Source organism: Bos mutus, chromosome 20 (assembly GCF_027580195.1).
Source record: "Bos mutus isolate GX-2022 chromosome 20, NWIPB_WYAK_1.1, whole genome shotgun sequence".
Lineage (NCBI taxonomy): Eukaryota > Metazoa > Chordata > Mammalia > Artiodactyla > Bovidae > Bos > Bos mutus.
In genome coordinates this window covers 28,984,688-29,008,304 of record NC_091636.1, presented here as the reverse complement: position 1 = coordinate 29,008,304, position 23,617 = coordinate 28,984,688, and the positions used below count along the sequence as shown (strand labels likewise).

The 23,617-nt window shown below is 40.0% G+C and overlaps 1 protein-coding gene across 5 annotated transcripts in view; it reads left to right on the top strand.

Moving 5' to 3' along the window:
- MRPS27 (mitochondrial ribosomal protein S27) overlaps positions 1-23,617 on the top strand; it is a 101,315-nt gene that overhangs the window by 9,100 nt on the left and 68,598 nt on the right. For 2 of the 5 annotated variants that reach the window (XM_070357579.1, XM_070357577.1), the window contains exons 2-4: positions 1,916-1,993; positions 17,517-17,587; positions 19,815-19,873. In XM_070357579.1, the coding sequence (XP_070213680.1) occupies positions 1,916-1,993; positions 17,517-17,587; positions 19,815-19,873 (208 nt within the window). The other 3 variants (XM_070357582.1, XM_070357581.1, XM_070357578.1) reach the window with 3 other exon arrangements.

The following is a 23,617-nucleotide window of genomic DNA, read 5'->3' as shown; positions in this document are numbered from 1 at the left end:
GTCATCTGCCTTTTTGATCATAGCCATCCTAAGTGGATGTGTAGTTGTATTTCAGTATATTTTGCATTTCCTTAATGGGAAATGATATTAAACATCTTTCCATATACTTATTGGCCATATATTTATGTGTGTGCTATTTATATGTGTGTGTATGTTTTAGAAATGTTTGTTCAGATCCTTTGCCCATTCTTCTGTTGAGTTGTCTTTTTAAATTTTAAGTTGTAAGAGTTTTTTTTTCCCCCCTTATTTGTTGTTCAGTCACTCAGTCGTGTCCAGCTGTTTATGACCCCATGGACTGCAGCATGCCAGGCTTACCTGTCCTTCACCATCTCCTGGAGCTTGCTCAAACTCATGTCCATCGAGTCGGTGATGCCATCCAACCATCTCATCCTCTGTCGTCCCCTTCTCCTCCTGCCTTCAATCTTTCCCAGCGGGTCAGTTCTTCACATTAGGTGGCCAAAGTATTGGAGCTTCAGCATCAGTCTTTCCAATGAATATTCAGGACTGATCTCCTTTCGGATTGACTGTTTTGATCTCCTTGCAGTCCAGAGGACTCTCAAGAGTATTCTCTAACACTTCAGTTCAAAAGCGTCAATTCTTCAGTGTTGAGCCTTCTTTATGGTCCAACTCTCACATCCATACATGAGTACTAGACAAACCATAGCCTTGACCAGATGGATCTTTATCAGCAAAGTAATGTCTCTGCTTTTGAATATACTTTCCTTCCAAGGAGCAAGTGTCTTAATTTCATGGCTGCAGTCACCATCTGGAGTGATTTTGGAGCCCAAGAAAATTAAGTCTGTCACTCTTTCCATTGTTTCCCCATCTGTTTGCCATGAAGTGATGGGACAGGATGCCATGATCTTCACTTTTTGAATGTTGAGTTTTAACCAAGTTTTTTCACTCTCCTCTTTTACCTTCATCAAGAAGCTCTTTAGTTCCTTTTCACTTTCTGCCATAAGTGTGATGTCATCTGCATATCTGAGGTTATTGATATCTCCTGGCAGTCTTAATTCCAGCTTGTGCTTCATCCAGTCTGGCATTTTGCATGATGTACTTTGCATAAAAGTTAAATAAGCAGAGTGATAATATACAGCCTTGATGTACTCCTTTCCTTATTTGGAACCAGTCCTTTGTTCCATGTCCGTTTCTAACTGTTGCTTCTTGACCTGCATAGAGGTTTCTGAGGAACCTGAGATTCTGGGTAAAAGTCTCTAATCAGATAAATGATGTGCAGATATTTTCCTCCTGTTCTGAGTTACCCTTTCACTTTGTTGATTGTGTCTTTGAAGGATAATAAGTTTCATTTTCAGTTGTCATTCCTTCTTTCTCATTTCTTCCTTGAGCTCTTGTGTACTGAGCACTGTTGCGTGCCGGTCGTTGAACAGGCATCATCTCGTGGGTCACCCCAGATCTGGCTGGTTAGACTCCTTATTTACCCACTGGGTGCTCGGTACTCTTTGCTGTATGTGAAATAAGGGTAAATGTGCTGATCCAAGTCAGATGGAAATTTTTAGGACTAACTAATGATGATAAACAGTCGTTTAATGAGTTAAGCAACCATTCAGCAAGTATTTTGGGTTCTAAGAAGGAATTTTAAAGCTTATCTAGGCTCTTTGTCAGTGGAAACAAATGGCTCCTAGGTCTAAAGTATTAGGAACAAAATTAGCAGCAGTTTTACTAGTAATGTTAGAAATTTGAACAGGTTTTCTGCATTTTCTTCCTGTGAGAGGTTGAATGCATGTTGTCATGAACTGAATTGTAAACCTGTGCAATATTGGTTACAGTTTCATAGCATATCTTTAAATAGTCTAGTAAATGGAAAATGTGGCAAAGATACCCTTAATAAAAACAGATGTATAAATTGAACATGTATTGAAACCATGCCTGTTGAGGTAATTGTGTTTTTCCTCAGGTAAAAGATACCTACTTTCTGCAGCATATGAGGACAGCCGCAAATGGGAAGCAAGAGAAAAAGAAGATTGTCACCTGGGTAGGTACTCACCATGCTATTATATATGTCGTTTCCAATCACTCGATGTTTGTTACTATATATTCTTGAGATATATGTGAAATGCTTTAATAATAATCCAATCAAATAAGCATATTTTAAGTCTTAAAAAGAATTAGACTATTGTTTCACATGTGGCAGAATTATTTTTTCTTTCTTGTAAATTTCTCTTTCATTTTTGCCTTGACAGTCTCTCTGGATTATGTAAACATTATTTTGTCTTGTTTTCTGTTCATTTGATGCCGGGAGCCGGCAAGAGGCACTCCACTCGTGACAAAGGTCATGAGGAAGGAGGCTTGGCATACGCAAAGGTGGGATCGAGCCTCAGGAGTCCCCCTGGATATTCTTGAGCATCTACCCCCCAAAAAACCAGAGTCTGCCTACTTTATTGCTTTGTGCTCTCACCTCTGACTTTACTAGGGGCTGTCCCCCACCACCATCTCGCTCTCTCTGACCAAGAGTTAACTTACAGCTCCAATTAATAAAGTTCCTGGGCATTAGGAGTGTTTAAATCTAAACCCCTCAGATAGCTCTCTAACTTGCCTGACAAGTTTACCCGGACTCCTACAGCTATGCATACGATTGTTTACAGTCTCCCAGCCTAGAGAGGCACGGGAAGCTTAAGATATTCAAATAGCTTAGAGCCTCTGAGAGAGTTAGAAACTGTCAGAATAAAACTAGTAAAAGATTTCATTGATGAGCCAATGGTTGCTGCCAAGTTTCCACATCCCCTGTACTGTATCCTTGAATGTGTATTAATTAATATAGTTGGTATGTAGAAAAAATAAGTAGTGGTCTTGGTGTTAGCAACTTTAGATCCTTAAGGTAATAAATTCTTTCCTTTGTTGTAAACGCACTGCACCTCTGCCCTGTAGGAATGTAACTTTATCTAACATCTCCGGAGGATGGCGCCAAACCTTAAAATAATTACTCTTAGAGAAAATAAGTCTTACCGTTGACAAACCTTTGTTAAGAGTCATAAAATGTTAATAGGCCTTCTGGCCAGAAGATGATGTAAATCACCCAAACCATTTGTATACGATAAATTTGCAGGAAAGAAACCCTGGTTTTGATAAGGATCAAAGACCGCTGACTTTGCATCCCCTATTATCCTCTATGTGTAACTTAGGGTATAAAAACCCCTGTTGAAAATAAAGCTACGGGCCTTGCTCACCAAAGCTTGGTCTCCCCATGTCATTCTTTCTTTTCAATTTCTGGCCGAAGTTTCCCTCTGGAGCGCGGAGGTCCTCTGCGACCATTTATTTGCCTGGGCTTCTAAGACCCACTCAAGAAGGTGTCTAAGGTGGGGCACCTTCCGCTATTCTAGAGGGCGCCTGCGGCCTCCGTGGTCAGAGCTAACCTGGTGTCACAGGTTATATTGATTTTCCGCTTAAACCAAGCTACTCCGCCTCTTTTCTCCACTGAATTTTCCTACTGAGTTATCCTCATTCTATTACTCTTTATATCTTCGGTGAATATTTAAATAGTCGCCGACGCCGTCTCCCCTTGGAATACCCTGGATCAGCCGGGGCTGGACCTCGGCAATTTTTATCATATAGTTAGTTACCATGCATCCTGACTTTATTTCATCTGCAGAATCAGTCTTTATCATGATGGTTTTCCAAATTCATTAATACTTCCACATTTACTAATTAGTACTCAGTATTTACTGTAAACAGGAGGCCTCCCTTTTCTCCCACTTCTTGCTCTTTCTCTGTTTATTATCAATATAATCTTGTAAATTGCTTTTTTTCTTTTAATGATTCATTACCATCCTTACGATCATTTTGTTAGTCAGATTCTCCTGAACTGTCTCAAATTTGGCTAATAGAATCCCTTTCAAGCTGGCTCCCAGTGTTCCATCTTGTACCTTTCCTGCTGTAACCCTGAAATCAGTTTCAATTAACCCTTAAACAATGGGGGTGAAGGGCACCCGCCCTCAGCACAAAAATCCTCATATAGCTTCTAGGTGGTCCTCCCTATAAGTGGTTTCTTCCAAGCCAAGTTTCCATCTATGGATTCAACCAACTGTGGATCATGCGTGTAATCCTATAGTACACGTTTAGTGAAAGAAATTCATGTGTAAGTGAACCTGCACAGTTCAAACCTGTTTTGTTCAAGGGCCAACTGAATTTCTCCAAAGAGCGCTGGTTCCTTTTACTGGGGAATGGTATTAGAAACCAAGGTCTGTGCACTAGGCGTCCCCTTGCCACTGTGGAATTTTTGCGGCTTTGCCCATTTAGTGGACAGAGCTAGGAAAAATGTGTACACATACACACGTAAACATACGTGTATTCTCGTATATGTATATGAGCTTACACGTACGTATTTTACAAATCATGAGTTCGTTCTGAAACCTGAGTTCATCTCTCTGCAGAGCTCTTCCTTGCCTTCCTGTCATCCGTGTTTGTATCTTCCTTCTATACTGAACATGCTGCCCCCAGCAGGGCCAGTGTTTGTTGTGGCTGTCAGTGTCGGTACTGCCTGTTACCATTTCTGACTTCTACCCAGTGAAAAGTGAAAGTGAAAGGTGCTGAGTCATGTCTGACTCTTTGCGACCCCATGTACTGTACAGTCCATGGAATTCTCCAGTCCAGAATACTGGAGTGCTTAGCTGTTCCCTTCTCCAGGGGATCTTCCCAACCCAGGGATCGAACCCGGGTCTCCCGCATTGCAGGCGGATTCTTTACCGCCGATTCACCAGGGAAGCCCCTTCTACCAGTAATGTCCTACAGTCATTTTGACAGTCAAGAAAGAAAAAATACCACTGTGTATTCTGAAATGTCCTTGAGGGCCTTTTGGTACTCTTTTGGGAACCACTATTCTAATGATGAAAGCAACATGGGCTCAGTTAATTATATTGCAAAGCTTATTCTGATGTGCCATATATGAATTATATGAAAAGTGCTGTGGAAGTACAGAAATGAAGATGAAGAATTGCATAAAAGCTATTATTAACACTTTCCTAGGTATGAAGGGAAAATTAGGAAACAGCCATTATATTTGGTGCTTTGGTATGGATCAGCTCTGTTATTCAGAGACAAACCTAGGAAATATTGTCATAGATTCTTGAGTGAGCAGATGCTCTTTGCCAAAGAATAAGCATAACAGGAGGTAACTGTCTCCTCTCTGTTAAGATTAATGTACTTAGAAAAGCAGTACATACCAGCCACCATTTCCTGAATACTATCCTGCCAATAATCCTTTCTGTACATCCCGGGCCCTATCAAGTCAGAAGTGATTTTTTCCTCATCCTGTATCTTACAGCACTTTGTACCTTGTGTGATGTGGTCAAGAGTGTGCACTTGAAGTGAAAATGTCTGGGTGTTTTTCCCATCTCTGCCAGCTTTCAGAACCTATGTCTCTTAACTGGGTTCCTGTACCTATCAATTAGGGATGATGATAATGCCTGCTCCAGATCATACTCTGACATATAGTAGCTGCTGCAGAAATATGTGAAAGGAATAATTTGGGGTGTGAGGTGAGATGAGGTTTGGAAACTCAAACTGCTTGGAAAAAAAGAGGCTAAGACAATATTTTCTTCCTACTGTGTAACAATATTATTAAAACTTGCATTCATGTGTGGTATCACTGCACGTTTTCCTTAATTCTTTTTTTTTTTAATTTATTTTTGGCTGTGCTGGGTCTTCCTTGCTGCTTAGGCTTTTCTCTAGTTGCGGGAGCGGGGCGGGGGGCACTCTGGTTGGTGGAGCAGGTGTGCAGGCTTCTCATTGTGATGGCTCTTGCTACAGAGCCTGGGCACTAGGACGCACAGGCTTCAGTGGTCGCGGGTAGGCGGGGCTCCAGGGCTCTATAGCACAGGCTCAGTAGTTGTGGCGCAGGGGCATAGTTGCTCCGCAGCTTGTGGGGTCTTCCCTAATCTGGGATTGAACCCGTGTGTCCTGAACTGGCAGGCGGATTTTTCACCACTGAGCCACCAGGGAAGCTTCCAAATTCTGTATTTGAGCCTTCTGGCTGGGCTGGCAGGCGGATTTTTCACCACTGAGCCACCAGGGAAGCTTCCAAATTCTGTATTTGAGCCTTCTGGCTAGGCTGTGGCCCTGAGAATCAGGCGGTACACCTGGGACTGCATTCCCATGATCGGACAGTAGGTGGCAGTGTGACTCCTCCGGAGACCCCAGAAGCCAGTGGAGCCCGGTGTTCGGGCACTGCCCTTTGGGAAGCGTTTCCTTTTGGACGTGCGTGGAGGGCTGCCTTTGGCATGTGGAGCGCTCTGATTGGGCGCTGTGTTCTGGTGCGGGCTCGCTGATTGGGGGAAGGCGCAGGGGGCGATATGAGGCTTTTACTCCGCGCGTCCCCATTGGAGGGCATGGAGTGGGGTGCAGTGGATCGCGCTGCCGGGAGCGAAGATGTGTGGGTGTGGGGCTTTGGCTTCCCTCATCTTAAGTGATTTTGCTTCCACAAATACTGGCGGAGGAGACCTGGATGCTCTCGAATCACTGTGCAGCTGCGGTGCCTCTGTTCAGTCTCATTAATGGTTTTGTGTTAGAACTTTGAGTGAGGGATGATGGGGATCTGTCCAGTTTCCCTTCTGAGAGTAATTTATTATTGCGGAGGTCTAGATTAAAGCCAGGAGTGCAGTATACGTAATCTGGGGGCAGGCAGGCCATGAGTGCAGGCCGGGTCCTCTGACAAGAGTCGGAAGGCACCTTTTCGTCACTGCAGTCTTTGTGCTGGGCTCTGTGCTAAGCACTTCACAGGCACTCAACAGCAGGCTGAGGCAGCTGCTATTTCCCTTGGAGTTGAGGAAAACGAGACCAGATCCAACATTCACTTAGGGTTATACATTATTCTGGAGAAGAGTAGGCAACCAACTGCAGTAGTCTTGCCTGGAGAAACCCTTGGACAGAGGAGCCTGGCACGTTAAAATCCATAGGATCTTACAGAGTAGGACGTGACTTAAGCGACTTAGTACGCACATATATAGTATTCTTTTGTCTTTCTGCTCAGAAGTAGATTTCTTAGTGATTGCTGTAGTTATTTGCAACTCTGCCTGACTGTCTTCTCTTGCACTGAAGCAGTGGATCTCTTACTTTTAAAAAATATTTTTTGATTGTAGTATACTATATATTGAAAAGTGCACGAATTGTAATGTACAGATTGATGAATTATCACAAAGTGAACAAACTTGTGTAAAAGAACATTCCTACCGCTCCGGAAGCCCTTACTGTGGTTCCCATTCCCCTCTTCAAACCATTATTCTGACTTCTAATGAATGCCATAGGTTATTATTACTTTTTAAACTGTTTTATGATAGAAAATGTAAAACATACAGAGGTAGAGTGAATGGTATAAGCAATCTTCTTTACCCATCACTTTTATTCAACAGTTACTACCGCATGGCTAGTCTTTACTTCATCTATACATCTGCTTATTCCCCCATCCTGATCTTTTGGATGATTTTGAGACAGATCTCAGACAATATATCATTTTACCCATACTTTTTCAGTACATACCTCAAAAAGATATTTCTAATACTGTTGTAACACCTATAGTATTAATAATCATTTAAATATGAAATATCAAGTCAGTGTTCAAGTTTCCTTAATACTGATACATTTTTTAATGATTATGCACATAAGGTCCAGGCAATGCAGCTGGTTATGTTTCTCCCCTTATCTTACCTCTTTTTAAGTCTTTTAATGGAAACATGCCGAGGTAGAGAGAATAGTATATAATGAACCCCCAGGGTCTGTCACCCAGAATCGTGGTTATCAATTCCCTGCCAGTCTTGTTTCATGAAGCCCCTACTACCTCACCAGATTACTTTTTCATAAATTCTTGTTATCTGATCATTTTATACTTATTTTGATATAAAAATAGGTAGGATTTAAAATATACATATATAACTACACTATCACTCATACCATTACTAAAAATTAGTAATTCCTTAACATTATTAAATATTTGCTCAATTTCACATTTCCTCAGATGTCTTATACACTTCTTTTTAATTTATAGTTTGTTGAAATGGATTTCAGATAAGGTCCATACATTGCAATATGTTGACATGATTTTAATCTGTAGGTTTCTCTTCGTTTATTTCTTGAAGAAAATGAGTCTTTTGTAGTTTCCCACATTCTAGATTTGCCGTTTTCATCCTTATGGTGGTATTTAATATGTTCCTTTACCATCCTTGTAAAACTGGCAATTGAGAGAAAAGCTTGATCAGATTTTTTGTATTTTTGTTTTTTCTTTTGACATGAGTACTTCATAAGAAGTGTCATTTACTGTTGTCAGGAGACACACAGCATTTGGTTGTCATGTTAATGTTAAAGGCCATTTGTGAGCATTGCTTAGATCTATTTCATTAGAAGCTGCAAAATGTTGCTATTTTATTTCTGTAATTTTGTCCTCATTTATTACCCAGAAAATTTTTGTTAAAGAATTTCTTTTCATCAGCAGTTTAGTTATCCTGAGTTATAGTTTGTATGGAAGAGGCAGCTTTGGAAATAATTAATTGACCACCTGCTGCTGCTGCTAAGTCACTTCAGTTGTGTCCGACTCTGTGTGACCCCATAGACGGCAGCCCACCAGGCTTCCCCATCTCTGGGATTCTCCAGGCAAGAACACTGGAGTGGGTTGCCATTTCCTTCTTCAATGCATGAAAGTGAAAAGTGAAAGTGAAGTCGCTCAGTCGTGTCGGACTCTTGGCGACCCCAGGGACTGCAGCCTACCAGGCTCCTCCATCCAGGGGATTTTCCAGGCAAAAGTACTGAAGTGGGGTGCTGTTGCCTTCTCCAGATTGACCACCTACCATCCTCCAAAGGTTGTCAATGAGGGTTTTAATTCTTTTTAATAGCATGAATTCATGGACTTACATATTCCAGACACTTTAATCCATTGCAGTTGATATTTTTTATTGAAAGAGCCTTAGTTCTTCAATTAGGCTCTGTAAAGTCCTGGGAGTTCTTGAACTTTACAACTCAGATCAGAAGATTTCCATTTTAGACTGCTTCTGTACTTTGTCTCTGAAATTTCATTAGCTGTGCAGATCTACTGGGGAGATATAGAGTGAAAGTTAGCAACATCAGCCAGTTAGCAGCTGTTGAATTACAGACTGGGGCTTGCAGTAAATAGGATTCAGGACAAATCATGCTGAGGGTCTCCTGGGGGAAGTCCCTGGGTTCCATGAGATGTTTGTTCGCTCACCCTGCCAGGGGCAAGGGCCTAGGTGACTTGAACTGAATTGCTTCTTGAGCCCTACTGAATTAAATATTTTATTTCTGATATTTTCATTTGATAAGTAATTATTAAGTAAGGGATACCTTTTAGTGTTAGTTACTGCCTTTTTGTTTCTGGTTTTTTGTTTTTGGCAGGAAGGTAGGGGAGCAGAATTCAAGTTGAAACCAAGCACTGTGACCATCTCTCAAATTATCTAGACACTTCTCTCATTAGCTGAGGTTTAGTTTTGCTGTGTCATTTCAGCTGTGGAGCTTTTTGGCTTGTTGCAGTAGTTTTCCAAATCCTGCTCTTGGAGCTTGATGGAGATTTTCTGAGGACTGCTTTCCTGTTCGCATATCTGTGACATATATTCATTCACTAGATTTCATAATGACTGTCTGTTGACAGTTCTAGAGGTGGGTCTGGCCTGTGTACATCATCTTCCTTTAGTCTTAGTATATGTGTGTACAAAGCTTGCCTTCACATTTTTTCTGTTATTGTTTTATAGCTTCTGGTGACAGACAAATAGAAGAAAATCTAAATATTTATATTCAGAATGGTTCCTAGGTTAATTTTTCCTAATCCCTTCTATTATTTCCATACATGGTATTGGTCATCTCTCCCTATTTTTCTTTTTTAAATGTGGGAAACAAAAACAGTTTCAGCCTGTGCTTTCTAGATCACTTCTTTTAGGAAATAAAATAATAACTTGTATCTAGTTCTTTAAGAATTATATAAATTAGATAAGGTATGCAGATGGTCCTACATCCAGAAAGAGCTTAACATTGACTGAATGGTTAACATTGATGTACAGTTAACACAGAAATCATGAAAAACTGAAACCATCTAATAATTTCTCATCTAAATCTCCCAGAGTTCAATAGAGGATCCATCCTTCCTTCAGAGACCTTCCTCATCCAACTTTGACCCAGAGACTACCCTGCTTTATAAGAGGCTTCTTTCCTAGCACATCGCTACTATAGATTTTATGATCATTAAAAAGATTATCATTTTCTTTCTCAGAATTTTATAAAATTTGAAGCTGTGTTACTTTGATGTACACCAGGTTAAAATTATCTTCCTGAAAAAATGGATTTTTGATCATTATGTAATGACCATCTAACCTGAAAAAGAAAAGCTTTTTACTTTAAATCTGTTGTGTCTGATATTAATATAGCTGCACCAGCTTTCTTTTGGCTACTTTTTTGCCTAGTATATTTTTCATACAGATATTTTTAACTCTTCACATGTTCATATGATTTATATAGCTGGATTATGTATTTTTAAAACTGATCTGACAATTGTCATGTTTGTAATTGGAAAGTTTAGTGCATTTACATTGTCATTTTATGATCAGTGGTTTATTTGGATTTATTTCTGCCATGTTTTGTGATTTGTCCCATCTTTGTTCTTTTTTTTCCTATCTTCTCTTCAATTAGTTCTGGTATTTTTGTTTTTTGCATTTTCCCCCTCCAAAAATTATATCCTCTATTTCTACTCTTTTAGAATGGTAGATTTTACCATTCTAACTCTACATCTTTTAGATGATTGCTTCATAACTTCCAGGGTACATATTTACCTTAAATTCTAGGGTTAATCACACTCTGCTGTCCTTTAGTCCCATCACATAACCCCCAACCATATGTTACTAATATTAAAGTTTTGTCCTTTAAAACATGTAAACACATAAGACGTTATTATTTTAAACAATTTCCCTCAGACCGAATCAATTTTATTTACCTAGCATTCTTTATAGCATCTCAAGTCTTTTTTAAAGGATCATTTTCCGTCTTCCAAAAACACGTCTTCTAAAAAACACAACTTGTAAAAATCTTCTTTAGTGATACGTGTTGCTAATAAATTCAGTTTTTGTTTTAAAATGTCTATTTTTCCATTAAACTTAAAAGATAGTTTTGTTGGATGTGCAATTCTCTTTTGATTGTATTTACTCCCAGCATGTTGTTCTACTGTTTTCTCTTGTTTCTAGTGAGAAAGCACCTGTTGGTATAGTTGCTTTTCTTTACCTTCTGGCTTCTTATTCTTCAGTTTAAGTGTAATGTATCATGGTGTGGGTTTAATTTTACTTAATTGACTTGAGATTTTTTTTTGTTTCCTGAATCTGAGAATAGGTGATTTCTATCAGTTCTAAAAAACACTTGGCTATTAGCTCATCATGTACCAACTCTCCCCATTCTCTTTATTAACAATGTCTTCTGGAAATTCAAGTTCATGTATTTTAGACCTTACTATTCTATTTTCTGGGCTTCCCTGGTAGCTCAGCTTAAAGAATCTGCCTGCAATGCAGGAGACCCCAGTTTGATTCCTGGGTCAGGAAGATCCCCTGGAGAAAGGATAGGCTACCCACTTCAGTATTATTATTCAGTAATTATTATTATTATTAGTATTCAGTATTCCCTTCCTGGGCTTCCCTGGTGGCTCATATGGTAAAGAAGCTGCCTGTAATGTAGGAGACCCGGGTTTGATCTCTGGGTTGGGAAGATCCCCTGGAGGAGGGCATGGCAACCCACTCCAGTATTCTTGCCTAGAGAATCCCCATGGACAGAGGAGCCTGGCAGGCTGCAGTCCATGGGGTCACTGAAATCAGACACAACTGAGTGACTATCAGCAGAGCATATTCTGTTTTCTATATCTCTTAATGCCCTTTTTATACTTTTCGTTTTTATTAATCTCTGCTGCAGTCTTCTTCTGTCTTGTAATTCCTTTTAGATCTTTCAGGTTGGTAATTCTCACCTTACTTGTATCTAATCTGCTCTTTAACTTGCTGAATTTCTTTTTTACAATTTTGTCAACATGTTATTTACATAGACTATACCACACATACTCACAGTGTGCATTTTGACAAGCTTTGACATATGTGTGTGTGCGTCTGTCCCTGAGCTCATCGCGGGTCAGGAGGAGCAGCACGCCTGTCGCCCAGCCCCACGTCTCTCCTCCTCCTCTGTAGCCCTCTCCTGCTCTTCCTGCCCACCTTCCCAGGAAACTGCTGGTATTGTTTGTTATCGTAGATTAGTATGTATTTCCTATGATTTTATGTAGTAAAATCAACTCTCTAAACCCCTTAAACCTCAGTTCTCAAGTTGGTGTGTCTCACAGGGCATGGGAAGTGTGGATTAGGGCCTCAGGTGTGAGGCTGACCGTGTGGCCTAGAATCCTCAGGGGACGGCATCCTCGCTGCTTCCCTTTGCAGGGTCTGTTACTTTCCACTTCACCTTCTCTGCTGGTGTAACCCTAGGCAGTCCAGGCTTTACCCAATGATCTGTGAAACAGCTTCCCACCTTACAAAGGCCTTGGTTCTGTCCGTGACCTGAAAGTCATTGAAACCACAGCTGTGTGTCAGTGGGGTCAGCAAATGCTCAGATGACCGCCTCCCTCAGTAGTCCCTTAAACACACAAGGCTTGTGCTTCCGTCTTGCCTTTAGCCTCTGATGATTAGATTTATCTTCTTGAAAGCTCAGTCATATATTTAACAGTTTTTTTTTTAACATTTTATTTAGATGTTTTGTTTTTATAGTAGGGAGAATTTTTTTAAAGCTCTTCAGTCCACCTTATTGCTGAGATGGAATTCAGTTTAATACCATCATCTTCAAACTTAGCAGCAACATCCAAGACTTGTCTTGTGTTCCCTCCATGGTAGTTCTCAAACTAATTTACTCAAGTGCTTGCCAGGCTACCTCACAATCTCCTGGGGCTTTTGTTTAAAAATTTGTGTTTGCATGGTCTCATCTCAAATCTATGGAATTAGAGTCGCCTTCTGGGTGTGAAGCCTAGGAATCTGACATTTTAAAGTCTTAAAGCCTCTCAGGGTTTCAAATCCTTAACCAGGATTATACTTCGAATAGTGTGGGGGTCCTCAATAAAATCCTTTATGTCCTTAGACTATCAGGGATTTTTTTTCTTCAAACAAAAACAACAGTTTTATACTAACATAAATTTCATTTTCTAGACATATTTCCACATTGTCTATACAGCTTTAAGTTTTGTTAAATGAAGGATTCAAATTTCAGACCCATTTTTCTTTAGAGTCTTTGTTGACCTCAACTGTCCACTGCAGTGTGTGTTCCTAAGGAGCTGAGTGACAGGCAAGAAGGCATCTTCTTTGGCACATCCCTTTGAATAAAACCTGGGCATCTGCTGGCCCCTCGCTGAACTGTGACGTGTGGCTGTGACTGTCGAGCCCGCCGTCCAGAAGCCTGTGGTGTGGCCCGCTGCAAGCCGCAGCTGCCCTGGCTTTTGTGGCCATCCCTGCTCCGTGCAGTTTTCTGCTCCATCCGTCACGCCTCTGCTATCATGTGAGGTGGTTGGTGCATATTATATTTAGCAGTAAACCTTTCTCTGACTTACAGTATGCAGATATTATTCATCAGATACTGGCTCTACAGCTGTTGCCTTTTTTGAGGCCCCAGTTGATTTCACTTGACTGAAGCTATCTTGGTGTAAAAGATTAAAGTGGAATCTTGACTCTACACTACTGAAGCCACCTCTGTCCAAATGTTTAGCTGCATACTGTGCATTATATGAAACCCACGAAGAAATGGAGGTTATTTCAGTTCGGCCAGTAGATCCAAATCCTGCATTTTTTTGGTTAAAATTTAAATTTTGAGTAAAGGGAGTTGATTCTTTATATTGCCTATCATCTCAACATAAGAGCCTTGATTATGAAGAGATCATAAAGATTTGGTGTCTTGGGAGTGCTGTTTAATGTCATTCTGTGAACAGTTAGATTTAACAATATTAGTTATAACTAATATACAATACAATATAGTATAGTATAATATAACAATATTAGTTATAACTATAACAATATTAGTGTGAAGAGGTTTTAGGGACTTCTTTGTATGTGTGTATTTGTGTTTTAAAATTTTTAAATCACATGGTTTCAACCCCTTTAAGATAGTCATAAGAAAAATTAGTAACTTTTACATCATATCAGGTTTTAGTGGTTTTGCAGAGTTCCTTTCCCCTAATATCTAGAGTCATTGAGAGCATTACCCCAGGGAAAGAAAAGAGAAAAATACTGGTTAAGTGCACAGCAATAGGTCTTCAACAGATACTTAGCATTTGATTGATTCCCTGTTGCCTTTTTGCTTAATATTAATTTCTTTCACCAGGGAGAAAAAAAAATACTTGGAACTCCAACTTTTAGAGTTGGCTCGTGAACAACATGGGTTTGACCTGTGCAGGTTCACTTGTACGTGGATTGTTTTCAGTACAGCTTTACACGATGCAGGTGGGTGGATCCTCAGATGCAGAGAGCCAGCTGCGGGACTTGAGCATCCGCACGTTGTGGCATCTGCAGTGGGAGCTGAAACCAGTCCATGAGAGTGCCAAGGGGTAACTCTGCTTCTGTTTTCTTCCTCTCTTTCTTTCCTCCCTTTCTTACTGCCTTGCTTTATACCTTTTATTTATTTACTTAAATATACTGACTGCCTTTTATAGAACTCTTGCAGGAACTGAGAATATGTCAGTGAATTGTAAGTCCTAGCCTTCATGGTTTTTACTTCTAAGTATAAAAGACAGAAAAAAACAACAACAAACATAGACCAGTGTGTGTGGGCATTTGTAGATCACAGAAAATATTCTGGATTTTATTTTATTATTTTGTTTCAATATGCATTTGTTTGGCTGTGACAGGTCCATTTGCCGCACTTGGGATCTTTTTGGTTGCAGCATGTGGGATCTTTGGCTGTAGCTGGTAAACTCTTAGTTGCAGCATGTGGGATCTATTTCCCTGACCAGGGATTGAACCCAGGCCCCCTCCATTGGCGGCATGGACTCTTAGCCTCTGGACCATCAGGGAAGCCCCTCTGGATTTTATTCCAAGTGTCATAGGAAACTTTTGGCTGGCTGAGACAAGAAAATAACAGGATCTGACTTATCTTTTAAGAGGCTCAGTCAGACTGCCGTGTAAAGATGGGGTTGTAGGTGTGGGGACAGTAGTTCAGGTGACTAGTCAGGAGGTGAGAGGTTAGCTGTGGTAATGGAGAAACATATAACTTTCAGATCTAACACTTATATGATTTGCTGGTACGTGGTTACAGAGAATGAAAAAGAATGGAATCAACAGTGGTGCCTTAGTTTTTGGCCTGAGTAAGCCAGTTAACATGCGGCCATTTCTGAGATGGGAAAGGTTTGGAGGAAAGCAGGTTTGGAGTGGAAGGTTGGAGAATTAAGAAGACAAGCAATGTTAAGATACCACAGGAAATGTCACCTATGCAGTTGGAAGTAAAAGTCTGGAGTTACAGGCAGAAGTCAGGGTAGGCACATACGTGTACAGTCAGTAGTCTGTAGATGATGATTAAAGCTATGGGGAGGGAGAGAATGAGATTCCCATGGAGCGAGCAGATGGTGTAGAGTCTGCTCCTCAGGGCACGTCAGCATCAAGAAGTCAAGAAGAGTACCTGCAAAGGAACCCAAGAAAGAGAAGGAGAACGTTTCATGAAGGATAGAATGGTCAACTGTTGTTAGAGAAAGGTCAGGTAAGATGAGGATGAGAATTAACCACTGGATTTAACAAAGCGGAGGTGAACTTTGGTGTCAGTAGAGTGAGGAAACCAAAGCCTGATTTGAGTGGGTTCAAGAAAGGATGGAACTAGGGAAGTGGTGACACTTGTATTGGGGAAGACTCCTTGGAAGCAGAGCAGAGAAGTAGCTGGAGAGGAGACAAGAGGAGGTCACAGGAAGTTTTTGCCGTTTTTGGTTTTTGTTTGTTTAGTGAACTACATCCTTTGTTTAGGAAAAGAAGAGTTGAGGCAGAGTCTGTGGATACAGATGCTGGTAGCCTGGTAGGCCTGATAGCATAGGGTTCCCATGATTGCTTCTGTTTTATACTGAGGGAAATAAGACACAAGCCGTGAGCTGAGAGAGAGAGGAGAAGGGCAAGGAGCACACACACTGTTAAGTTCTAGAAGCAGCGAGAAGGCATGAAATAATTATTTTGGAGAGTATGTTGCCTGTTATTCTAGACCTTTTTAGACTCTGAGATAACAGTGTAATCTCAGGAATACCAAGTGTGTGTATGGATGTTCTGGTAAAAGGAACCAGAATAGGAATAGTTGAGGCTGAAAATCACTTATTGTAGCCAGAGTGCCTTGCCGTCTGATTTGTCCAGGGGATGTGTAAAAGTCATTTCATAAGTTCCAACTGAAAACATTTTTGAACAGTTGATGAAAGTGAAAGAGGAGAGTGAAAAAGTTGACTTAAAGCTCAACATTCAGAAAACTAAGATCATGGCATCTGGTCCCATCACTTCATGGGAAATAGATGGGGAAACAGTGGAAATGGTGTCAGAGTTTATTTTTTTTGGCTTCAAAATCACTGCAGATGGTGATTGCAGCCATGAAATTAAAAGACGCTTACTCCTTGGAAGGAAAGTTATGACCAATCTAGATAGCATATTCAAAAGCAGAGACATTACTTTGCCAACAAAGGTCCGTCTAGTCAAGGCTCTGGTCTTTCCAGTGGTCTTGTATGAATGTAAGAGTTGGACTGTGAAGAAAGCTGAGCGCTGAAGAATTGATGCTTTTGAACTGTGGTGTTGGAGAAGACTCTTGAGAGTCCCTTGGACTGTTAGGAGATCCAGCCAGTCCATTTGAAAGGAGATCAGCCCTGGGTGTTCATTGGAAGGACTGATGCTAAAGCTGAAACTCTAATACTTTGGCCACCTCATGCAAAGAGTTGACTCATTGGAAAAGACTCTGATGCTGGGAGGGATTGGGGGCAGGAGGAGAAGGGGACGACAGAGGATGAGATAGCTGGATGGCATCACCATCTCGATGGACATGAGTTTGAGTGAACTCCGGGAGTTGGTGATGGACAGGGAGGCCTGGCATGCTGCAATTCATGGGGTTGCAAAGAGTTGGACACGACTGAGCAACTGAACTGAACTGAATATCAGTTTATTTATCTGGTTCAAAATACAGAAGGAACGAATGTGTAAGCAGTGAAGAATCTCCTTTTCTTGGCCACTACCGTCTAATTCCTTTCATTGGAGTCTGTCAATAATAACAGACTTTCTTGTGTCTTCTTCCAGAGATATTTTACGGGTCCATTTTTAAAAAGCTAAATCTATGCTGGGGTTTTTAAAACAATCCTTTCTCCAATCAAGTAAATATTAAAAAAAAAAATTATACTAATATTTCTCTATTCTCTTTATTTATTAAGAATAATTTTTAAAAAGAGCATCCCTTTTAATACTGACTTCATAATGTTGACAGCCATCTGGCAGGAGCTGCATTTGTTAGATTTTTCTTTAGAAATATGTATAGTTAACAAGGTTCTTTTTGCTTCTTTGTCTTCACAGCTGATCTAGCATCTTTGATGGATAAAACGTATGAGAGAAAGCTGCCTGTTAGTTCTTTAACAATATCACGGGTAAGAAAACTTATATTTTCAAGGAAGAAAGAGAAAGAAAGCAAGAAAGACTGTTTATATATATGAGGCTGTGTAAATAAAGACCATCTTTTATAGGAAATATTTTTCCAGAGTATCTTATGTTTTTATAATTACTAATAGATATTTTATGATGAAGTAGTAAATTTCTTTGACAGGAACAAAAGATAATAAATTTACCAGACTCTAATGTCAGTGATCAGTGTTGTTTATTTAACTTAATTTTTCCAGGATACGATATGATACCATCATTTTTTTCAAAGTTGATATACTTTTCAAAGTGGTAGTATTCACTTGTTAATATTGGAAGTAAATTTGGTAGTTGAGAAAGTCTGTAAAAGACTTTAACTTTAGGCTGCTACAGAGCATTAGATGGGAGAATAATCTTAGGCTAGGAATCAAGAATAGAAACTGATCCATTGACCGTTACTGATGAGCTTCTATGCCAGCTGTTTACTAGTTTCTTAACATCGTCTCACTATTCTCATAGCAGCCATGTAAGATAAGCATTGTTGTCTCCATTTTGCATGTAAGGCTCAGAATGATGACTCTCCCAATTTTACATAGTTCATAGGTAGAAAAATTGGGCTTTAAACCCAGATCTCTGTGGCATTAGAGTTCTCTTCTGTTGCCTCCCAGAAATCGACCTGATCTTGTCTTCATGAATTTCCTTTGTGACATGGGGCAACTGTGGCCTCTCTCAATTTCATTCAGTATGGAGACAGTAGTATCTTCCTCACAAGGCTTATGTGATGCTAAATTGAGATCTTAGTTGTGAAAACTATTTGTAGAAATTAATGACACCATAAAATTGAAAAGATTGTTAAATCGATGAGAGGAAAAATAAAGAAACCATCATCCCTTTTAGTCTCAGTGCTTTTTTCTGCTCCTTGATACTTTCCTTTTAGTGGGCAAACTGTTTAGCTTGATCATAACCTAGTAATTTTCATGTTGGAGAGGAGCTGAAAGACCAGTGGTTCATCCCTTATGTGATGGATGAAATCTCTGGCCGTAATGCCTGGTGTTTGTTTAGGCTGCACTTGAGAGTTTAAAGAGCTTTCACAGAAGAGCTTTCACGTACATTTTCTGGTTGGAGCTTCATACTCTTCAGCACAGGTGCCTTTATTCTGTTTATGCAGACAAGCAACCAGGATCCAGAGAGACTGTGTCATCTGTTTATGCCACACAGCATGCAATCAGGAGAGCTAGTTTTCAGTCTCGGGTCCTGTGTTTGAACTATATTTTATCCGCTCCTTAATAAGATTTCTAAATAAAATCTAGTAAGTCCTCCAAAGAGGACTCAGAAGTCTCTCCTCTTTACTCTCCTCTCCATCCTCCTGAAGTCTTAACTTTATTCACTACATCCATTATTTCCTACTTCATCCTTTTTGCCTCTGAGTCTTTAGAGTACAATTCATCCCCAGGCTTCCCTGGTGGCTTAGGCAGTAAAGCATCTGCCTGCAATTCAGGAGACCTGGGTTCAATCCCTGGGTTGGGAAGATCCCCTGGAGAAGGAAATGGCAACCCACTCCAGTATTCTTGGCTGGAAAATCCCAAGAATGGAGGAGCCCAGTAGACTATAGTCCATGGGGTCACAAAGAGTTGGACACCACTGAGCGACTTCACTTCACCCCCAGAAGAGTCTTTTCTGTTTCTCAGATTTAGAGTTAAGGAGCACACTGGGGTATTTTGGGGGTCAAAAGGAGACTTGGTTGGTAGACAGTAATAAGTTGACTGGTCCGTAGCAGAACCAAATCAGATAGGAAAAATGGATGTAAGACCAAGTTCTCTAAATTTGGATTTTCCTCTTTTGGGTCATGTTTTTTCAGCCATTAGAGTCTTCATCTTCTAAACTATTGTGTTTCCATGTATTTGGAACTTGGAAAACAGAGAAAGTATCAGGATTTAAAGATAAAGGAAAATATCAGTGACTAATTGTAGAGTAGGAAGAGCCCTTTCTTGTTCGGAGCGGGGTTTGTGTTTAGTTTTCAAACAGTTTTTCTAACCAAGGATATTCTACATATAGAAAAAGAGAGGCCATTGTAGATTCTTGTTGGTATTAGGATAAAGTGGTATGAAGGGTGGAGCCATAGTACATGAACCCTGTCCTAATAAAACGACTGGTTTATCTTTAAGGTCAGTATGTGACTTAGGCTCAATATATGACATAATTTGTATTCAACCAAGGGTTTCTTTTTCCGTCTTTCAGTTTGTGGACAACATTTCATCTCGAGAAGAGATAGACCATGCAGAGTATTACCTTTACAAGTAAGTTTTTCATTTCATTTGACTATATTCTCATCCCTTTTTAATAATGAAAGATCATAAGTGCTGTATATAATGTTCAGTATCTTGCTTTTAAAGTTTGTGCTTTGGCGATCTTTCCGTATCAGTGTTCAGAGAGGCTCATCTTTTTTTTTATAACTGCAGCATATTCCATACTATGAATATGTCACGTTATTTACTTATTTTTGGCTGCGCTTGGTCTTCATTGCTGTGTGTAGGCTTTCTTTAGTTGTGGTGAGTGAGGCTGCTCTTTATTCTGGTGTGCAGGCTTCTCACTGATGACTTCCCTTGTGGGGCACAGGCTCTAGGCATGCGGGCTTCGGTAACTGCAGCACGCGGGCTCCGTAGCTGTGGCCTGTGGCCCTAGAGTGTGCAGGCTCCACTAGTTGTGGCGCACGGGCTTTGTTGCTCTGAGGCACGTGGACTTTTCCTGGACAGAACTGAACTCGTAACCCCTACACTGGCAGGTGGATTCTTATCCACCATACCACCAGGGAAGTCCCGAGTATGTTATTTAAATCAGTTCCCTACTGTAGGGCCTTTTTTGTTGTTTTTACTTTTTGTATGATGTACAACACAGCCATTAATAATCTTTTACATAAGTAATTTTGCACACTGTTCTCATAAGTATGTATATTTAATATATATATGTAGATGTAATGATAACATATGTATTGACATATATACATATTTAGTTTCAATAACTTTTGCCAAAGCTTGCCCAATAGAGGTATTTTCATACTACTGAATTTTTGTTACTGATAGGAGAACAAAATTTGTCTATCTATCTCTTCTCTCCCTTTTTTATTTAGCTGGAAATATACTTTTTAAGCCCCATTCAGCACCTATTTTCTTTATTTTTTTTAATTTTAAACTTTATTTTATGTTGGGGTATAGCTGATTAACAGTGTTGTGATAGTTTCAGGTGAACAGCAGAGAGACTCAGCCATACACTTACATGTATCCATTCTCCCCTAGACTCCCTTCCCATCCAGGCTGCCATGTAACACTGAGTAGTGCTCCATGTGCTATACAGTTTATCCTTGCTGGTTATCCATTTTAACTATAGCAGTGTGTACATGTCCATCCCAAACTCCCTGACTCTCCCTTACCTCTGGCAGCTGTAAGTTCATTTTCTAAGTCTGTAAGTCTCCTTTTGTTTTGTAGGAAAGTTCATTTGTATCATTTCTTTTAGATTCCAAATGTAAGAAATTCAGGTGGTATTTCTCCTTCTCTCTCTGACTTAATTCACTCAGTGTGACAATCTCTTGGTCTGTCCACATTGCTGCACATGGCATTCTTTCATTCTTGTTAATGGCTGAGTAACATTCCATTGTATATATATACCACATCTTCTTTATCCATTCCTCTGTTGATGGACATTTAGGTTGCTTCCGTGTCTTCGCTGTTGTAAACAGCACTGCAGTGAACACTGGGTGTATGTTTCTTTTTGGATCATGTTTTCCTCCAGATATATGCCAGGAGTGGGATTGCAGAGTCATGTGGTAGCTCAATCTTAGTTTTTTAAGGAGTCTCTATTCTGTTCTCCATGGTGGCTTTACCAGTGTACATTTCCACCAGCAGTGTAGGAGGGTTTTCTTCTCTTCACACCCTCTCCAGCATTTATTATTTGTGGATTTTTTGATGGTGGCCATTCTCGCTGGTGTAAGGTAGTTTTGATTTTGCATTTCTCTAATAATTAGCAGTGTTGAGCATCTTTTCATGTATCTCTTGGCCTTATGTACGTCTTCTTTGGGGAAATGTCTGTTTAGGTCTTCTGCCCATTTTTTGATTGGGTTATTTTGATGCTGTGGATGAGATGGCTGGATGGCATCACCAACTTGATGGACATGAGTTTGAGTGAACTCCGGGAGTTGGTGATGGACAGGGAGGCCTGGCATGCTGTGATTCATAGGGTCGCAAAGAGTCGGACATGACTGAGCGACTGAACTGAACTGAACTGATGCTATTAAGCATCATGAGCTCTTTGTAAATTTTAGAGACTAATCCCTTGTCAGTTACATCATTTGCAAATACTTTCTCCCAATCTGTGGGTTGTCTTTCTGTTTTGTTTATTGTTTCATTTGCTATACAAAAGCTTTTGAGTTTAAAATTTGTATGGTGACACATAAAAGACGCTGAATAGCCGAAGCAATCTTGAGAAGGAAAAATGGAGCTGGAGGAATCAGGCTCTTGGCTTCAGACTATACTACAAAGCTACAGTCATCAAAACAGTACGGTACTGGCACAAAAATAAAAATATAGATCAGTGGAACAGGGTAGAAAACCCAGAAATAAACCCATGCACCTATGGTCAATTAATCTATGACAAAGGAGGCAAGAGTACCCAATGTTAGACAGACGATCTCTTCAATAAATGGTGCTTGGAAAACTAGACAGCTGCATGCTAAAAATGAAACTTTTTAAAGATTTTGTAAAGATTATTCTTTAACACCATACACAAAAATAAGCTCAAAATACATGAAAGGCCTAAATATGAGACTGGACACTGTAAAACTCCTAGAGGAAAACATAGGCAGAACAGTCTCTGACATTGCAATAAGTTGTTTTTTTTTTTTTTTTTTTGATCCATCTCTTAGAATAATAGAAATAAAAACAAAAATAAATGGGACCTATTTAAGCACTCTTTTCAGCTAACACCATTCCAAAATTTTTCTGCGTTGCTGCATTTGCTTCGTTCTTTCTCACAACTGGGAACAGTCCCACTGAACCTCAGGTGTACTCACTCCTGTGTACAAAGAAGCATGTCCATTCAAGTACCATCTGTACCACTAAAAACTGGAAGGACCGAAAGCTCATTATGTGAAAGATTGATCAAATCAATTATTTATTCTTGTAGTTGATTTTTCGTCTATCAAATAACTGTCGAAGTGATACCTTAAAACTGACTTTTCATGTGATTCCTTACTGTGATTTTTAAAGCCTGATTTATGATTTGTCCCAATTCCTAGGCAGCAAGAAAAGATTCGGACTGAAATTTAAAATGTTTCCAGTAAGCGTTGCCTTAGAAGTTCCATTTGATCTTAACTCTGTTTTGATCAAGAGAGTTTTCAGTTATTTCCATCTGGGTATATTTTTTAAAGCCTTCTTTAGATTAGTGAAAATGTTTCCAATTTTTTCATATGTGATATTGCTAACTAGCAATGAGACTTCTTTTTTTTCTTTCTGAATTGGGTAGATTCTACCATCATTTTGGTGTTTTCTATTTAAATATAAATCTCAAGTAGATGAGATTCCTAACCTTAAAAAAAAGATTTTAAGTCTCAGATTGCCTTTCACAGTGTCCTAAGTTTAAGTTCTAGGCCCTGAAATCATAATTGCAAGTGCCTTCCTACCCTTCCTGGGCTTCCCTGGTGGCTCTGATAGTAAATCTGCCTGCCTTGCAGTAGACCTGGGTTTGATCCCAGAGTCAGAAAGATCCCCTGGAGAAGGAAATGGCAACCCATTCCAATATTCTTGCCTGGAGAATTCCATGGACAGAGGAACCTGGTGGCCTATAGTCCATGAGATTACAAAGAGACATGACTGAGTGACTAACACTTTTTTCCTACCCTTCATTAAGATAAACACAAGTGAGTTCCTTGGTGAGAGCAGGGAATCCACCTTCCTTTAGTGGCTCTTTGACACTGTAGGGCTTCTTTGGTGGTGGTTTTTGTCTGTGGTGAAAGCGGCATCTGGGCTAGCACCTTTGTTTGCTTTGTTCCT